This window comes from Cebus imitator, unplaced genomic scaffold, assembly GCF_001604975.1.
Source record: "Cebus imitator isolate Cc_AM_T3 unplaced genomic scaffold, Cebus_imitator-1.0 Scaffold14, whole genome shotgun sequence".
NCBI lineage: Eukaryota > Metazoa > Chordata > Mammalia > Primates > Cebidae > Cebus > Cebus imitator.
Window position 1 is genome coordinate 9,194,283 of NW_016107329.1, and position 16,388 is coordinate 9,210,670.

Here is a 16,388-nt window from a genome sequence, read left to right on the forward strand (position 1 = left end):
TGCTCCTGCTGAACTGACTAGCTATCTGAAGGTGGTATGAAAGAGTAAACAAATTCATAGCAAATCTTCATTAAAGAAGTAGTTAATCAATCTAGCTCTGTAACTAACTTCTCTTACACACATTTGATTTCTAAGCAAGATTTGGGAGATAATTTTTAAAAATAAATATGCTAAACTTTTAAAAAAGACATCTTCCTATTTAACTTCTCAAAATCATGTTCTGTTAGTCTGAAGAATCTAAATTTATGCTAACTTCAGACTTAAAACTGAATTCTATATTATCTGCACTTAATTGTAATAACCCATTCCTTTAGCGTGAATAAAATCAGAACAAACAAACATGTACTGAAATTGTCCATGGCATTCATAACAACTGTCTTCCTAAAAACAAAAGTAATGGCTTACCAACAAGCCAGACTTTATGCTTACATGTGACACTGTAAGTGGAAGTTTAGAAGGATGTCCTGACATTAAAGTAACCTATCATCAGACTCTGAATACTGTCCTAAAAACACATCCCAGCACTCACAAGAACCAAGGTTTTACCTGGCTAATAATACTAAAAGGAAAGATCTGAGACTTCTACAGTAGCTAAAACTCCTATTAAAGTAGGAAGTGATGGCAGAGTAAGTGAAAGGGCTGAATAAAATAGAGTAAATTGAACTTGTAAACCTTTAGGACACTGAATTAAAACTGAGGGATCAAAAGTAACTCCATGGTGAAGTTCCCCTGGAAGACAAGAATGTACACTGCTCTGTGAAATAAACCTGTAAAAAAGCAGACATCCTGTTAGCTGCAGGTTGATAAACAAACTGGAGAAGTACTTAACAGCAAAGACAGCACCCATACCTGTTCAGCAAGCTACACTACATCCACAGCAAAAGCATGATGAAATAAAGGCCTTATGCTGTGTCACTCAAACCACCAATCCAGAACCCTGATGCTTTTCTTGGAATTACTGTTAATGGAAAAACAACAAAACCAAAAAAACTAAAAAACAAAAATAAAAAACAAAATAAAAAACAACCTGCATTTAAGAATGAAATCTACAGAATTAGGGACAGATAACATTACCTTATTTATAAGGACTAACAATAGCCTTGTATTTGTATTTCCAGCCATCATAAAAAGCTCTGACCTCAGAAATGAAGTGTGTGAACACACACTAAAATCATGTCCCTACGTTTTAAAGCATAAGATAAATGTATTATACATTTTGAAAAAAATATCTAAATCCTATTTCATCAGACATAAAAGAGAATTGAGAATTTCAGAAACCAACAAAATTCTTTATAAAAATATAAGGCAGCTACATGCAGGACTATTAGAGACTGAAGTCATTTTTGTTAGCCATAAGACTTCATGGCTGTGAATGGATGATGAATATTCTCTAGTATTTCATAATCTTTTTATTCTGATTATGAATTAAATGAAAAGAAAGCACCAAAGTTTGGGCAGATTGAATTACACTAATTACACTTGTACAAAATCAGATACCTTGTTATTGAAATATAAAATACACTAATATTAAGTGACAGCTTAATCATATAGCTGAAGTTCTTTTTAATGCTGTATTTCACTTTCAAAAGATATCAGAAGTGCAGATGACCTGGGAGGGTCTACTCTGTCAAGAAAGTGAACAGAAAAGTAAGTTGCCACATGAAAATTCAAAACTCTTCGAGGAGAGCATAGGTTTATAAACTGATTATTTCTATAGATAAGCAGATTTGCTCTCCAAAGTCAAAGAATAGAAAAATGAGAAGCTATCACTTACTATTAGGACAAATAAAAATATAAAATAAACCCCACAGTAAAGATTACTCTTTAGTGGACCAGAGAATAAAAAACAGCTAACAGATTTTTGAAACAGCACTTAAAATCATAAACACCATGCCAGGCATGGTGGTTTGCGCCTGTAATCCCAGCACTTTGGGAGGCTCGAGGCGGGTGCATCACCTGAGGTCAGGAGTTCAAGACCAAGCTTGGCCAACATCATGAAACCCCATTTATACTAAAAATACGAAAAATTAGCTGAGTGTGGTGGCACACGCCTGTAGTTCCAGCTACTTGGGAGGCTCAGGCAGGAGAAACACTTGAAACTTGGAGGCAGAGGCTGCAGTGAGCTGAGATCGCACCACTGCATTCCAGCCTGGAAGACAGAACAAGACTCCGGCTCAAAATAAATAAATAACCAGTGCCAACATATGGAGATTCCTAGACCCTGTAAAGTTTGAGAGTGTTAGCCTACACACAGGTAGCAATGGTAAGCTCTCCCACTTCGCTTTTTTCCCTACCAAAAGTAGTTAAACATGTGCTTGTCCTCTACTTAGACTAACCAAATTTCTGTATGGTTTTACGTACCATTTCAAAACTTACTTTAGCTCAAAAGAAGGCTTATGGCCCACTCATGCTATGTACTTGTACATAAGGAACAAGCAAAGCAAGAATAATCACAAGTCAAACGACTTCTGGCATCTCACATAATTTTGGGGCACTAGAAGGCAGACATCATGGGAAGATCAAAAAGTTCTAGAAAATGTATTGGATAGGTATCACAATCTGGGACACATGGTAACGGTGGAGTTATTAGAGAAAACTAATTCTGCTCAACATTTAAGTGGCACTATCTATGCAGCATTATCAGAAACAGAAATATCTAGCACCCCTTCTCTGCTTCTAGTGAGGTACAAGAACATTTCAACTCTATCATTTCCCTTGTTACCAAGGGCTGAATGTATACAACATACTTTTTAACTTGAGAGCATTTATAGTCCACTCAGAGGAAATCTATTATTGCCTGACTCCGAGACACAACAAAAAATGACCACCACCATCTCTTGCCCCTGAACGGGACCCACATTCTCATTTCCTCTCCTTACCTACATTCATCACCTCCACTATCCCTGTTCACATGAAAAGCCTTGCAAGTGGTGGCTCAACTGTGTAGTGCACATTAAACAAACTGGCCTGAAACGATCACTAAGGATCACCTAATCCATAAGAGGCAGTTTTCTAAAAAGGACTGTGTAGTAAATATTTTAGGCTTTGGAGACCATACATTCTCAATCCTAACTACTCAATTCTTTTGTTGTAGGCTGAAAGCAGCCTCAAGACAATTGAGCATGGCTATGCTCTCAGAAAGGTTTATTTATGAATACTGATATTGAACTTTCACCTAATTTTACGTGTTAGAAAATATCATTCCATTGATTTTTGCTGAACAATTTAAAAATCATTCAAAATCATTCTTAGACCATAGGTTATACAAAAAAAAAAAAAAAAAAAAAAAAAAAAAAAAAAAAAAAAAAAAAAAAAAAAAAAAAAAAAGGCAGCAGGCCAGAACTGCTGAATAACATTTAACCAAATAGATGATACTGTAAATATTCTTCTATCCTTGTTAATATTTTTAAATGGACATATTGTTATGGGGTACACTGTAAATTCCAATACAATATATAGGGATAAAAAAACAGCATAATAGCATATACATCCCCTCAAACCCTTTTCATTTGTATTGAATTAGCTATATAAAAATATATCAAAAATTACAGTTAACTAGTCACGCTACAGAGCAAGGTAACCCTAGAACCTATTCTTTCCATCTAGTAACCACTCTTTTAAAGAGACACAGTATTTCCCTGTTGCCCCAGCTGGAGTGCAGTGGCACAATCACAGTTTACCACAGCCTGGAACTCCTGGGCTAAGGGATCTTCCTTACCCTCAGCCTCCTGAGTAGACAGGGATACAGGTATGTGTCACCATGCCTGGCTACTTTTTTTATTTTGAGAGAGATGTTGCTCAGACTGGTCTCAAACTCCGGGCCTCATGCAATCCTCCCACTTCAGACTCCTAAAGCACTGAGATTACAGGCATGAGCCACTCTCTACCTTTTTTTTTTTTTTTTTTTTTTTTGAGACGGAGTCTCGCTCTTGTTGCCTGGGCTGGAGTGCAATGATGCCATCTCGGCTAACTGGAACCTCAGCCTCCCGGGTTCAAGAAATTGCCCTGCCTCAACCTCCCAAGTAGCTGGAATTACAGGCATGCGCCACCACACCCAGCTAATTCTGTATTTTTGGTAGAGATGGAGTTTCACCATGTTGATCAGGCTGGTCTTATACTCCTGACCTCAGGTAATCTGCCCACCACAGCCTTCCAAAGTGCTGAGATCACAGGCGTGAGCCACTGCACCCGGCCACCACTTTCTACTTCTAGGAGATCTTTTTCAGCTTCCACGAAGTGAGTACAGTACTTGGAGTATTTATCTTTCTGTGCCTGGCTTACTTAACGTAATGTCTTCTAAGCTCATTTATGTTGCTGAGAATGACAGAATTTTTTGTTTTTTTATGGCCAAATAGTATTCCATTGGGTATATATGACACATTTTCTTTATCTGTTCATTTGCTGATAGACACATAGGTTGATTCCAAATTGGCTATTGTGAATAGTGCTGGAATGAGCATGGGGTTACAGATGTCTTGGTATATGGACTTTCCTTTGACTATACACCCAGTAGTGGGACTGCTGAATCTTATGGTAGTTCTATTTTTAGTTTGTTCAGGAACTTCCATACTGTTCTCTTCTCCATAATGGCTGTACAAGTCTACGTTCCCACTAACACTGTTTAAATGTTCCTTTGTCTCTGCATTCTCATCACCATGTGTTACTTTTTGATAACTTTTTTCAGTTAGAATGACATACATTCTATGTCACTCTCTTTAGAATGAACAATCTTTCTACTCTTACTATTCCTCTCTCTTAATGGATTTTGTGAAAAACATCTTTTATGTACTATTCAATTCAAGTAAAATAACTTTATAAAAGTTGCCATATCTGTCACAATATATTAAATACCTAGAAAAATATCTAAAGGTAAACCTGAGAGGGGTGTAAAACAAAAGACTTTGAGAGAGTACTTAGCTGTAGAACAATCATTCCTATTCCAAAATTGAGTGTTTCTGGTTACATGTTCTAAGTGCCTTACAATAAACCAGGCAGTGTGCTTAATCTGGACCAAGGGAGGGCTATCTTCAAAGTTCCTCAAACTTTCTAAATAATTTTATTTCAAATATGTTAGACTGAAAATAATTTGGGTTTCCATGTCAAAGATTAGAACAAATAATCATTAACAAAAAAGGTTCAGGTCTTTTAATTCTATTTTCATATATGCTTTCCTATTTGTTAAGCAGTACAGTATTTCAATTTTGATGTTTTAATTGCTAAAATTCAGTAAGAGCTGGGCACATAAATGAAACACTTGATTTACAGGTTACATTCTACACTCAAATCTAGTACTTCCAGTACTTTGTTCTGTCATAGTACTTTTAAAATATTCCATTATTTACCTTTCACTCCACAGATTTGTTTTAAACAGGATCTTACTCTCGTTGCCCAGACTATAGTGCAGTGGTGCAATCACAGCTCACTATATCTCCTCCTCTGCCTCCCTGGCTCAGGTGCTCCTCCCACCTCAGCCTCCTAAGTAGCTGGGCCCACAGGCATGCATCAATCGCCATGCCCAACTTGTTCTTGTTGTTGTTTTTTTTTGGGGGGGGGAGAGAGTTTCGTTCTTGTTGCGCAGGCTGGAGTGCAATGGCGTGATCTTGGCTCACTGCAACCTCCACCTCCCAAGTTCAAGCGATTCTCCTGCCTCAGCCTCCAGAGTAGACAGGATTACAGGCGCTTGCCACCATATCCGGCTAATTTTTTGTATTTTTAGTAGAGACGGGGTTTCGCCATGTTGGCCAGCTAGTCTTGGAACTTCTGACCTCAGGTGATCCACTCACCTCGGCCTCCCAAAGTGCTGGGATTACAGGTATGAGCCACTGTGCCCAGCTGTTTTTTTTGTTTTTTTTTTTGTAGTGTTTATAGAGACCAGATTTCACTCCACAGGTATTTACTTAGTGTATTACATGACCATAAGCACTAACTGCTGGCCACTCCTGTCAACCTCAAGTGAGGTATCAGTAGTCAAGACAAAGTTCATCCAGCCTGTGTTTACATACACTATTCCATGGAAATCTAAAGTATTCGGAAGAAAGAGTTTAAAGAAGAGTGTCAAAAACTATTTTGAATGCACATGGTGGTATTGAAAGTATCCACATTATTTTTAGATGAAATTTTCAGAACAGGCACACTTTTGAATTTAACATCCCTAGTTTGATGCACCTGGATACATGGGCTGTGCCTGACCTAAAATGTCTGTCTTTTCATTTCTGAAAAGAGAAGTGTGTTGTTCTCCAGCTCTAGCCTACCCTCCCTGGTCCTCTCTAACATGCATTTGAAAAGTCTTTGAAAATGGGAAGAGATTTTTAAAAATCAGACAACGGTCAACTTGAGGTTCAAACTGCTTCTAGTTTGAAGTTCTAAAACTAACTTTCTTTAAAAGAAAGTCAGCATGATGCGATTTTTAAGCTAGCAAGCTAATGTGCTGCAATTTATCGTGGAAACTATGATGACTGTGCTTCTATCTATAAATTCTAGCTCCTGTAACATTCACCAAGACTACGAAAAGCAATCACTGAGCAGGCCACCCATTTTCTACTATTCTTTTGAAACAGGAATATTAAAACATGGGACAACACAGAATCATCTTTACTGTATATTACATTTTCTACTGAATAATTGACAAAAACAAATCAAATTGGCATTAACTTTACTAAAGGCATAAATGCTTATATATTTTCTGTAAGAATATTCTGAATAGAATATTAAAATGTATTACCTCTAGGCCAAGCACAGTGGCTTAGCCCTATAATCCTAGCACTTTCGGAGGGAGAGGCAGAAAGATCACTTGAGGCCAGGAGTTTGAGACCAGCCTAGGCAACACAGGTGACCCTGACTCTTCAAACACTAAAATTTATCTATATCTAGGAATTGCCCACCAAAGAACTTTAAAAATCAAGCTCTACTCTGCTGCCAGCCAGGGTCCTACCAGTTTCCACTTATAGTGCCACAATTCCAGAACAAAGGAGAAGCCATTCTGATAAGAACGTCTTTGTTTTAATTTTGAAAAACCACGGATCAGGAAATAGCTGAAGTATAATTTTTAGAATCCAAGTTGTCACATCACCTTCAGGATGTTTTCTTATTGTTAATGCCATGTGACAATAAAAGATAACGATTTTTATATAAATATTTCTGTTAAAATTCTGATCTCAACTTAGCTATTGTTAGTTTACAAATAAAAAGGTAGATATCATAAATTAGGGTAAGCAAAGCATGCAAATCTAAAGAATCTATATCTGAATTCCTAGATTAGCATTAAAACCAATCACCGCAACAAATACCTCAACAGTATGCCTTGTGTGCAGAAAGGAAGCGATACTGAACATTCAATGCCACAACTGTAAGGTTTTCGGAGAAGCACCTGTGGCAGTTTCAGCAGTTTCTATATGGAATGCTCCCCCTTTCTAGGATTACTTGAAAAAATCAAGTCAATTCGAATTACGTAGCTGTAAGACATTGACATGTGTAGTTTTTACAGATTCAGAATCTTCTGTGTGATTTAAAACGGGCAATGGTTCATAATACAGGAAACTTAATAAGGGATCACATATTTGCAGGCAACATTTGGATTAAAAATACATAGACACACATAAGGTGCAGAAGCACACTGACTGAGCTTAAGCCATTGTCATGTGACCACCTTGACCAAGAGCTACTGCTCTAAAACACTGCCTTTAAAATTACCTCTGGTAATTTTTTTTTAGCATGAAGCCAATTTAAATATGTCAATATTTCAACAAAACTTTAACAGTATGGACTAAAAACCATCAACTCACGATTCTGGTTACTTTAAAATTTGGTATGCTGTATCTCAAATACATTAGTAACTATTCCTAGATGGAAATAAGCAAATACATGGAATCATTAAAAAAAGATTATAAAACATTACTAAACTGTCCATTTGTACAGACAAAACATTAGCAAACATCTAAGATATCTTCAGCAAAAGAAATACATGTGTATTTTTAACCCTTTGGTATCCAAACTCTTATTTAATAATGAAGACTTTCTTAAATATATTCTTCAGTTAATAATAGGAAGAAACTATTTTTAAAGTTTCTACCTACATAAATTTGGTGCCAAGTTTTCAAGTTCAAAGTTACTGAGGATAGTTTTACATTGCAATTGAGCACAATTATGTTTGCATACATTAAAATGTAAAACCACCATTCTAGGAGTTTGATGAAGTATTTAACATGCTCCTGCTATAATTTAGCAAGGGAAAAAGACATCTGGATTTGGAAACCATTGGTTTCATTTGAAAGCACTATCTATAAAAGCAGTAAAAAAAAAATCTGTATTTTAATCAAGCTACTATGAAAAACAATCAAAATTCTAAACTTAATTTCTTAACAAGTCTGGAATGGTGTCAACCCACTTACTGTCCCTGTCTAGCAGGCAGAACTTAACAATTATTTCAGAAAGTGATTCCTCCATCCCAAAACACCTTAACCAGAAAATAGCCAAGACCAGACAAGTCTGCTGTGGTGACAATTAGATAAAAGGAGGCAGCACAGTGGCTCACACTTGTAAACCCCATGCTCTGGGAGGCCAAGGTGGGAGGATTGCTTGAGCCCAGGAGCTTGAGACCAGCCTGGGCAACACAAGACGACTCCATCTCTACAAAACATTTTTAAAAATTAGTTGGGCATGGTGGTATGTGCCTGTAGTCCCGGCTACTCAAAAGTCTGAGGCAGGAGGATCACTGGAGCCTAGGGGTTTGAAGCTGCAGTGAAGTATAATCATGCCATTGTACTTCAGCCTGGAAAACAGAGTGAGACTCTGTCTCTTAAAACAAAAAAGAGGAGGCAAAAAGTAGGATGTGAGGATTAGAATTCAGAGGACCTAAAATCAGAAAATATGAATTCAGAGTCACAATTCTGATAGATTTCATAACTGCATTATTATTCTGACAGGCAAATAAACTAACAAAAATAAACCACAAATTTCAAAATGAACAGCTAAAAGTAAATTTGGGTAACATTCTGACAAGGGCAAAAGTTGCAAATAAATTTAACATTCATATTAAATATGCTCATCATCTGTATTTGCCCTAATGAAAATCTGGCTTCTAGACAGGGCTCTATGGTAAACAAAGAAAGGTGGGTCTAAATGGTCAATTTTAATCCAAACTAAGCAAATTCCATTTTAATTAAAATTTTCTAAAAGTGAAGTATTTTTTTCAGCATTCGAAGTCTACTAACATCACACTCTAGACTTTTTTTCTTATGGCCAACTGTGTCTGCTTTCTAAACTAGGCAAGAGAGAATTTTCTAGAGTGAGTCACTGAATTTGCTTACATAAGGCTTTAGATGCTTCTCAAGCTAACTAATGATCCCAGTTAAGATAAAAATTAATGTAATTAAGTTAAAATACATGTAGCCCAGTTGAGATCTGGTTACCACAGAATAAATGGCTTCTAAAAAAATCCTCTCCTATAAAAAGGTTCTCAGACTTTGCCATTAAACACTGGCATCTATATAATGCAGTATTAAAATGGACCCACAGATCTGCCTGAGGTGCAAGTAATGCTGGTTTCATTCTAAATCTCTTTATCCCTACTCCATGGCATAAAGCTATTTTAATAGCTGGTTGATATGGAAACATCCTCCACTTTCTCTCTCAAGAAAATAAAGACGAAGTAGCCAACATTAATTGGTAGCAAATTACTAAGAGTACAGCTAATCCAAAGCTTGAAATCTGCTATATACAATGTTGGTAGTAAAAAGATCTTAATTATCAGCAGACAGCAAGTTTTCAAGTCTTCTTCCAAAATCACATTAAGATTTAATGTTATGCTGCTATATGCTCTATCGTCCAAAAGAAAAACAAGGTGACAATCTTTTTGTAATAGTATATCCTCTTCTTCCAATCAAAACCTGAGTGTCAAGCAAGCAGCAAATACTGGCTGCAACGGGAAAATGGAACTATTATGTTAGCAAGATTAAGGATGACGAAAACTTCACATATTTGCTGAAAACTCCATACACAGAAATTTCGGTCCTTTAAAGTACACAAACATATAGTTTGTTCACAGAACTTAAGATTTAATCCTGTGAATTTTAATTTTGAGATGTAAATAATGGAAAATAATAGTGACCAACATGTAAGCCGGAAATAGAATCTCACACACAGAAAACTTGGCACCAAAACTCGGCACCAAAACTCAAGATTTAAAATAAGAAAAGAAAAAGAAAGTCCATTAACATACTCACGTGTGGTGCTAGAAAATTTAATACGATGCACAGCAGCTGAAATGCGTTATCTTACAGATGCAACCTACATTAACAAGTAAGTTATATAACAAACCATTCTAGCCACAGACACTTAGTGTACTTGCCCTTATTATTATGTACCTGATGTCCAAAACAGCACAACAATTTAAGACTTTGGGCACTTTATGTAGCAGATATATAAAAAGCAAAGCAGGAATTAAGAGCAAATTAATTTAATAATACTGATATAAGGCAGCTTTTAATCTATTCACAGGAAAAATTTATATTATCTCCTAAATATTATAGCATGTAATATAAATAATTAATAATCTGGTCCATTCTGAATGAAAAAATAAGTAACTTTAAGGACATTAATTCTATGCTCCTTGAACATCTTAAAAAAAAAAAAGGTTATGATTTGCTAGGACTACACTTTACCATGAGCAACATTACAGGGAATAAAATAGACCTAGTACCATTATTTTGGAGATTCAAACTGTTACACGTTGGTAGACTAAATGGGGTAATTATAAAAATGTGCAGAAATCAAGAAGCAATTTACAAATTAACTGACAAACTTGACACTTTAGATGTTAAAACTAAATAACCACATATACAATAGCAATAAATAATGATTACTTGTGCTCTATCTCCAGGCCAAAGACTTGGAACTTTAAGAATCGCTTTTGGCTAGGTAGCTCAGGCTAAGTATATCTTCTAAAAAAAAAAGAAAGCTCAGTCCAGGGAAGTCACCATAATGCAGGGTCTTGAGGGGTGGCTCTTATACTGAGAAGGACAAACAGACTGGCACCTGAGCCCATCTCAGCCACACCTGGTGGAAAAGAGACACTTGAGGGCCCTGTAACCAAGGACAGAATTGTAAATAAAAGATTCTCATTTTTAAAAAGACACCTACTAAAAAAAGGACATTGTGATATTTATTGGCTGAAAAGATTAAGCTATCCATAAAATGAATAAAACATCTTTGTAATAAAATGTTTAGGACCAATTAAGAGTATTATTTAGAAAAGTCATTAAAAATATCAATTTCTAGTTATCCACTGTTTCAATAAATGACAAGCAATTTTATCAATTGTTATATATGACTCCGTATTTTATAATGAAAGCTTGTTATTAAAGATGAGTTTTTAATCTGACTACAGCTAAGAAAAATGCACAAATTACTTTGCTTTAAAGCAATCCACTGAGAATCACCTCAATGTTCCTCTATTGTATTAAATATATTATCAATTGTTTCTACGTTACCTTTAGTCACAACTATACATGAAGTCACGAGAGTCCCTGCAATGTAACAGTAAATACGGGCCATGTTTATAATACTAAATAACTATATAAGGATCATAGCCCAAACTAATGGCGAATCTTGTCAATAAACTTAACAAAACAGAAGCTAAGATATTCACAGATTATTGACGCTGGTACCTACACGTGTCGTGCATTAACGTGTATGGTTTTGCTGTCTGAGATCTATTTTCAATATTTACTATAATACAGAGTCAAAGCAATGAAATGGAAACCAAAGGGTTAAACTATTTTGTGGGTTTTCTTTCTTTCAGAGCCTAAATGTTCACATTTCTGATTAGAATAATGTGGTTTATAATTAATCTTTATGAATTACTCATAACACAAGGTAAAACAAAAAAGCTGATATTATCAGTTATTTTGGTTATTATAGCTCTATAGCTTACACTCAACATTTAAGGGTGAAAACCGCATCCATTTTGTTAATGCTGTGAACTGTAGAAGAAAAATTTTTATAATATAAATCTTTAAGAGAAAGTTGATAACAAATAAATTTAATAGCTAAAATAAACGTATAATGCCATGGCTAGCTAATGATTTGCATATAAGATCTAATTTCTAAAAGAATACATGTAAACATTAAGACTGTCCTATCAAAGCATAAATAAGCTAACTGATGTAAGCTGAGCTAAAACAAAATATATTTTAAAATAATGCCACCAGTATGAGAAACTTATAGCAAGCTTGAGGTCTTTAGTGTAAATAGTCCTATTTTACAAGGAACTATCAATTATTAAGTTGCAATAGGCTTTAAAACATAACATTCTCACATCTGCCAAGATGTGGAAACCGAAACCCGGAAAAGCTAATTTTCTTCAGAAACTTTTTGAGTCAGAGGCCTCAAAAGATACTTTAATCCAACCCAAGCTTCTTGTTTTGAAATTAAAACTTGGCAAAAAAAAAGTTTAAAGACCACAGTGACACAACTAGTTAGTGGAAAAGTAGTGGTGGCAAAGTAATGATGCCAAGTTCCAAATCTAATTAGTTAACTGATCTTTCAGTTCAAATACACTCTCAACAAGAATACTGAGGCTGCTTGAAATTAAACCCCCTTCTGTTAGAGATCAACTTAATCCACACAATTTTCCTCACTAATGCCAACTGTTCTAAAAGGCAAAATTACATTACTAATTTTGAAAGCAAAGGTATAGGACTTTTGCCTGCTTATGTACTGCCTTTAAACAAAACATCCTCGACTACATCTTTAGCTGCAAAGAATAAATGAAAGACACTTACTCGATGTGAGCCCCATTCGCCACAAGGGCACTGATGCAGTCTAGGCTCCCAGAGCGAGCTGCCTTGTGAATGGGAGTTTCACCCTCACAATCCTGAAACAACAAAAAGCAAAATATACACATACTCAGAACAAATCTGGCATTTTAAAGTAACGTCATTAGCACAGATCAGAGACCTTCTCATCCTTTGAGATAAAACGTGTTGATCAAGGTCTGAAGCAGGACACAAAAAAATCAATACATGAACAGAGGATGAGAGGAAACCACGAGGGGCAAGTGGTCTAAAATGTTTAGCTACAGGTCAACGACCAAGTATCTTTGGGCCTTCTCCAGTAGTGACACCGTGAATGCTCTCAACAGTGATTTAAAAATCACTTTATGTTGGATCTTAGCACACGTGTGTTTTATACAAACCCAGAATAAGTTCACACACACACACACACACACACACACACACTAAAAGTCATCAAGGCCAAGAAATAGCACATAATAGCTGACATATGTTCTCAGCTGCCCACTTTCCTCTGTGCCCACCCCAATGCTAACCCAAGTCAACATCATCAATGCCTAACTTGAATCTTCTACTTTGAACTTGAAGTGGGACCACAGCTTAGACAAGATGGCCTGAGGCACAATAGTTGATCTATTTTGAGTATTTACTAGAGGGAATATTTACTAAATATTCCCAAGCTATTTTCAGTATTTATTAGAGGAAAGAGAGAGGAACACAAAGGTAAAGCAAAGCAAGCTTCAAAAGAACAGATATAGGTGATGGGGAGGAAAGCAGCAAACCACACTGCCATGTATGTACCTATGCAACAATCTTCCGTGTTCTTCACATGTACCCCAAAACCTAAAATGCAATAAAATACATATATATATAAAGAATGAGATTCCTGCTTCAGAAAGGGTGGGAGGCATGGGGGAGGGGGTGAAGCACACACGGAAACAGAGGAAAGAGAGTAGACCCAGGAAAGCCACTGTGGACATCGGCACAGTCAACCCAGGTCTACATTACACAAATGAAACCTCAAAGGCCATCTTCATAGGCTATCGGCCAAGCAAGAGAGAGGAAAGGCAATCGGACACAGCAATCAAGAGAATGTCATTTCTGGTGGAAAACAAAGACTGGGAAATCCTGGGGGCTCCACAGCAACACTTCTTGAATAATCACACTGCAACCTCACTGGTAGCTGAACTTGGCAGAAGACTACCACAGAATTAGAGATCAAGATAAAAAGGAGTGCAGTGATTGTGGGTCATTTAGAAAACAGTTCATTCATAAACTCAGTAAATAGTTGAGCTCCTTCACCAACACATACTAACTCACAGGAGAAAAAAATGAGATGAGGGCCACCCAAAGTTAAAAAAAAACAGTGGCAGGATAATTTACAGAAAAAGAGTATGAAAGCCTTAAGTGCTTGGTGGAGGGAAAAATGTGCACATTTATTTAAACAAAGGTCTAAAGAGAATACAAAGCAACATAAAGCTCTACACAGAAAGATCCGTTTTTGAAAAGAGAAACACAGAAAACCATGCGGCTATACAGTAAACTCTCTATTGAACTCAGATTTTTTGAAAAGCCAAAACCTAGCCCTATCCTCCTAAAAGAGAGGTGGGAATGGAAGAGGAGCAGTACAAAATAAAGACAAATAAAAATTACATAAAAACATTGCCAGGAAAACGGGAGCTGAGATATATAAAGTTTTGCCGAAAAAGAAAAAAAGCTGCAAAGGGGGAAAAAATGCTCTTTAAAGATATCCTTGGAACAAGATGAAAAAGTAAGGGTTTGTTATTGGGGGGATATCAACAGGTGACAGAGAAAAAGCAAAACTATCAACCTCTGTAGGGAGAATCTTCTTCTTTTTCTTTTTTTTTTTTTTTGAGACAGAGTCTCGCTCTGTTGCCCAGGCTAGAGTATGGTGGCACGATCTTGGATCAATGCAACCTCCACCTCCCAGGTTCAAGTGGTTCTGTTTCAGCCTCCTGAGTAGCCAGGACTACAGGCTCATGCCACCACGCCCCGCTATTTTTTTTTTTTTTTGTATTTTCAGTAGAGACAGGGTCTCACCATGCTAGCCAGGATTGTCTCCATCTCCTGCTGGGATTACAAGTGTGAGCCAACACGCCCAGCCTGTAGAGACAATCTCTAAGGGCAGAGCAAACACTAAAGGCAGGCCCGGGCACCTTGAGACAAGGTAGCCAAAAGAAAAGACACTTAGAGCAAAAAGCCAGATGAAGGTGACCACGCGTCCAGCTCAGCCCAGTCACATAGCAACCACAGCAAACTGAATGATAAAGGGAACTGGGAGCAGTGCCAGAATGCTCAAGACAGGCTGGGCACCTTGGGTTTTAATAAAGAAAAATTTCATTTCTAATCTAGATATGAAAAAGCCAACATCAAATGCCAGCAAAATTCTAGAAAAGGCATATGAAAGAGAAAGCTTGCTAATTATACACCAAGGATAGTCAATATAGACTCACTAAAAACAAATAACATGAAGCTAACTTCATTTCCTCTTGGGGAAACCAAGAACATCGGCCTCCAGACATCATATGAGCTTCGGTAATCTCATAGGCTCACCTTAGAGACTGCCAAGAAAGTCTGCGGTATTAACCTTGAGGAACATGAACTTAGAACTATTAGTAGCTAACAAGCCAAAGGATTAACATACTAGGAACTGGGTTAAAACACAGCATGAACAGGTTCAAAAAATTAAATGCATACAAACAACAAAGGAAAAAGACCTGGATCTGGCGTTCTAAGAGTTTATACGAGACATGAGAGAAACTGTCTACATGGAGATGAGTCAGCAGGTGGGCTGGGGTTGGAGGGTTATTGTGCCCTCAAGATCACTGGGTGCCCATCACAAGAGGCGTCGAAATTCACCCACTACTACATAATAGAGGGAGATGATGTCTGAGATTCGGATGCAGACTCTACATGCTGGCAGACCACAACTACCTAACCTAAGACCCACAAAGGAGAAATTCCACGGTGCTTCACAATGCCAAATGATACGTCCTAGGCACATGGGAGGACTTAGAAATGTCTACCCAGATATTTCAAATGCAGGGAGGGCTGCAAAGAAAAAGATTTAGGATCCTGTCTTGAAGAAGCAGAGTGCGAGAGTGCAGAAGAGGTTTCCAAGACGTGTTATCTAGAGGCACCTGAGAGGAAGGCGGGGGACACAGAAGCACACTTTCTGCCCCCTCTTCTCTATTGGAAATACTGAACTGCAATAAGACACTTTGAAAAGGGGGCTTCTCGATTTACAAAGGTCTGGAAAGCAGTGTTAGACAATTTCTCTAGTCCTCTCTAAATTAGATGCTATGTAATAATTCAATGAAAACTAACATACAAAAATTCTATAAGTTCCATACTAGGTATTAATTACTGCCATTCATGAATTATCCATATTTTACTGATAAAGGAGATTGAGCTACAGACCAAGTTAACGACTTGCCCAAGGCCAGAAATGTGGCAGAAGCAGGAATCAAGCCGACACTGCACTTTCTACCAGGGGACAGTGGTAGGGAAGAAGGAAAGACACAAGGTGATGCCCAGCACCGTAAGGGTACAAAGTAGGTAATTCATAACTCTCAAATT

The 16,388-nt window shown here is 37.0% G+C and overlaps 1 protein-coding gene across 1 annotated transcript in view; it reads right to left on the reverse strand.

The window, feature by feature from the left end:
- Window positions 1–16,388, reverse strand: part of ANKRD10 (ankyrin repeat domain 10) — a 37,442-nt gene that overhangs the window by 14,823 nt on the left and 6,231 nt on the right. The window contains exons 3-4 of the mRNA XM_017502043.2: window positions 12,780–12,871; window positions 561–767 (exon numbers count right to left, since the gene is read on the reverse strand). Of these exons, the coding sequence (XP_017357532.2) occupies window positions 561–767; window positions 12,780–12,871 (299 nt within the window). The remainder of the gene's footprint in view (window positions 1–560; window positions 768–12,779; window positions 12,872–16,388) is intronic.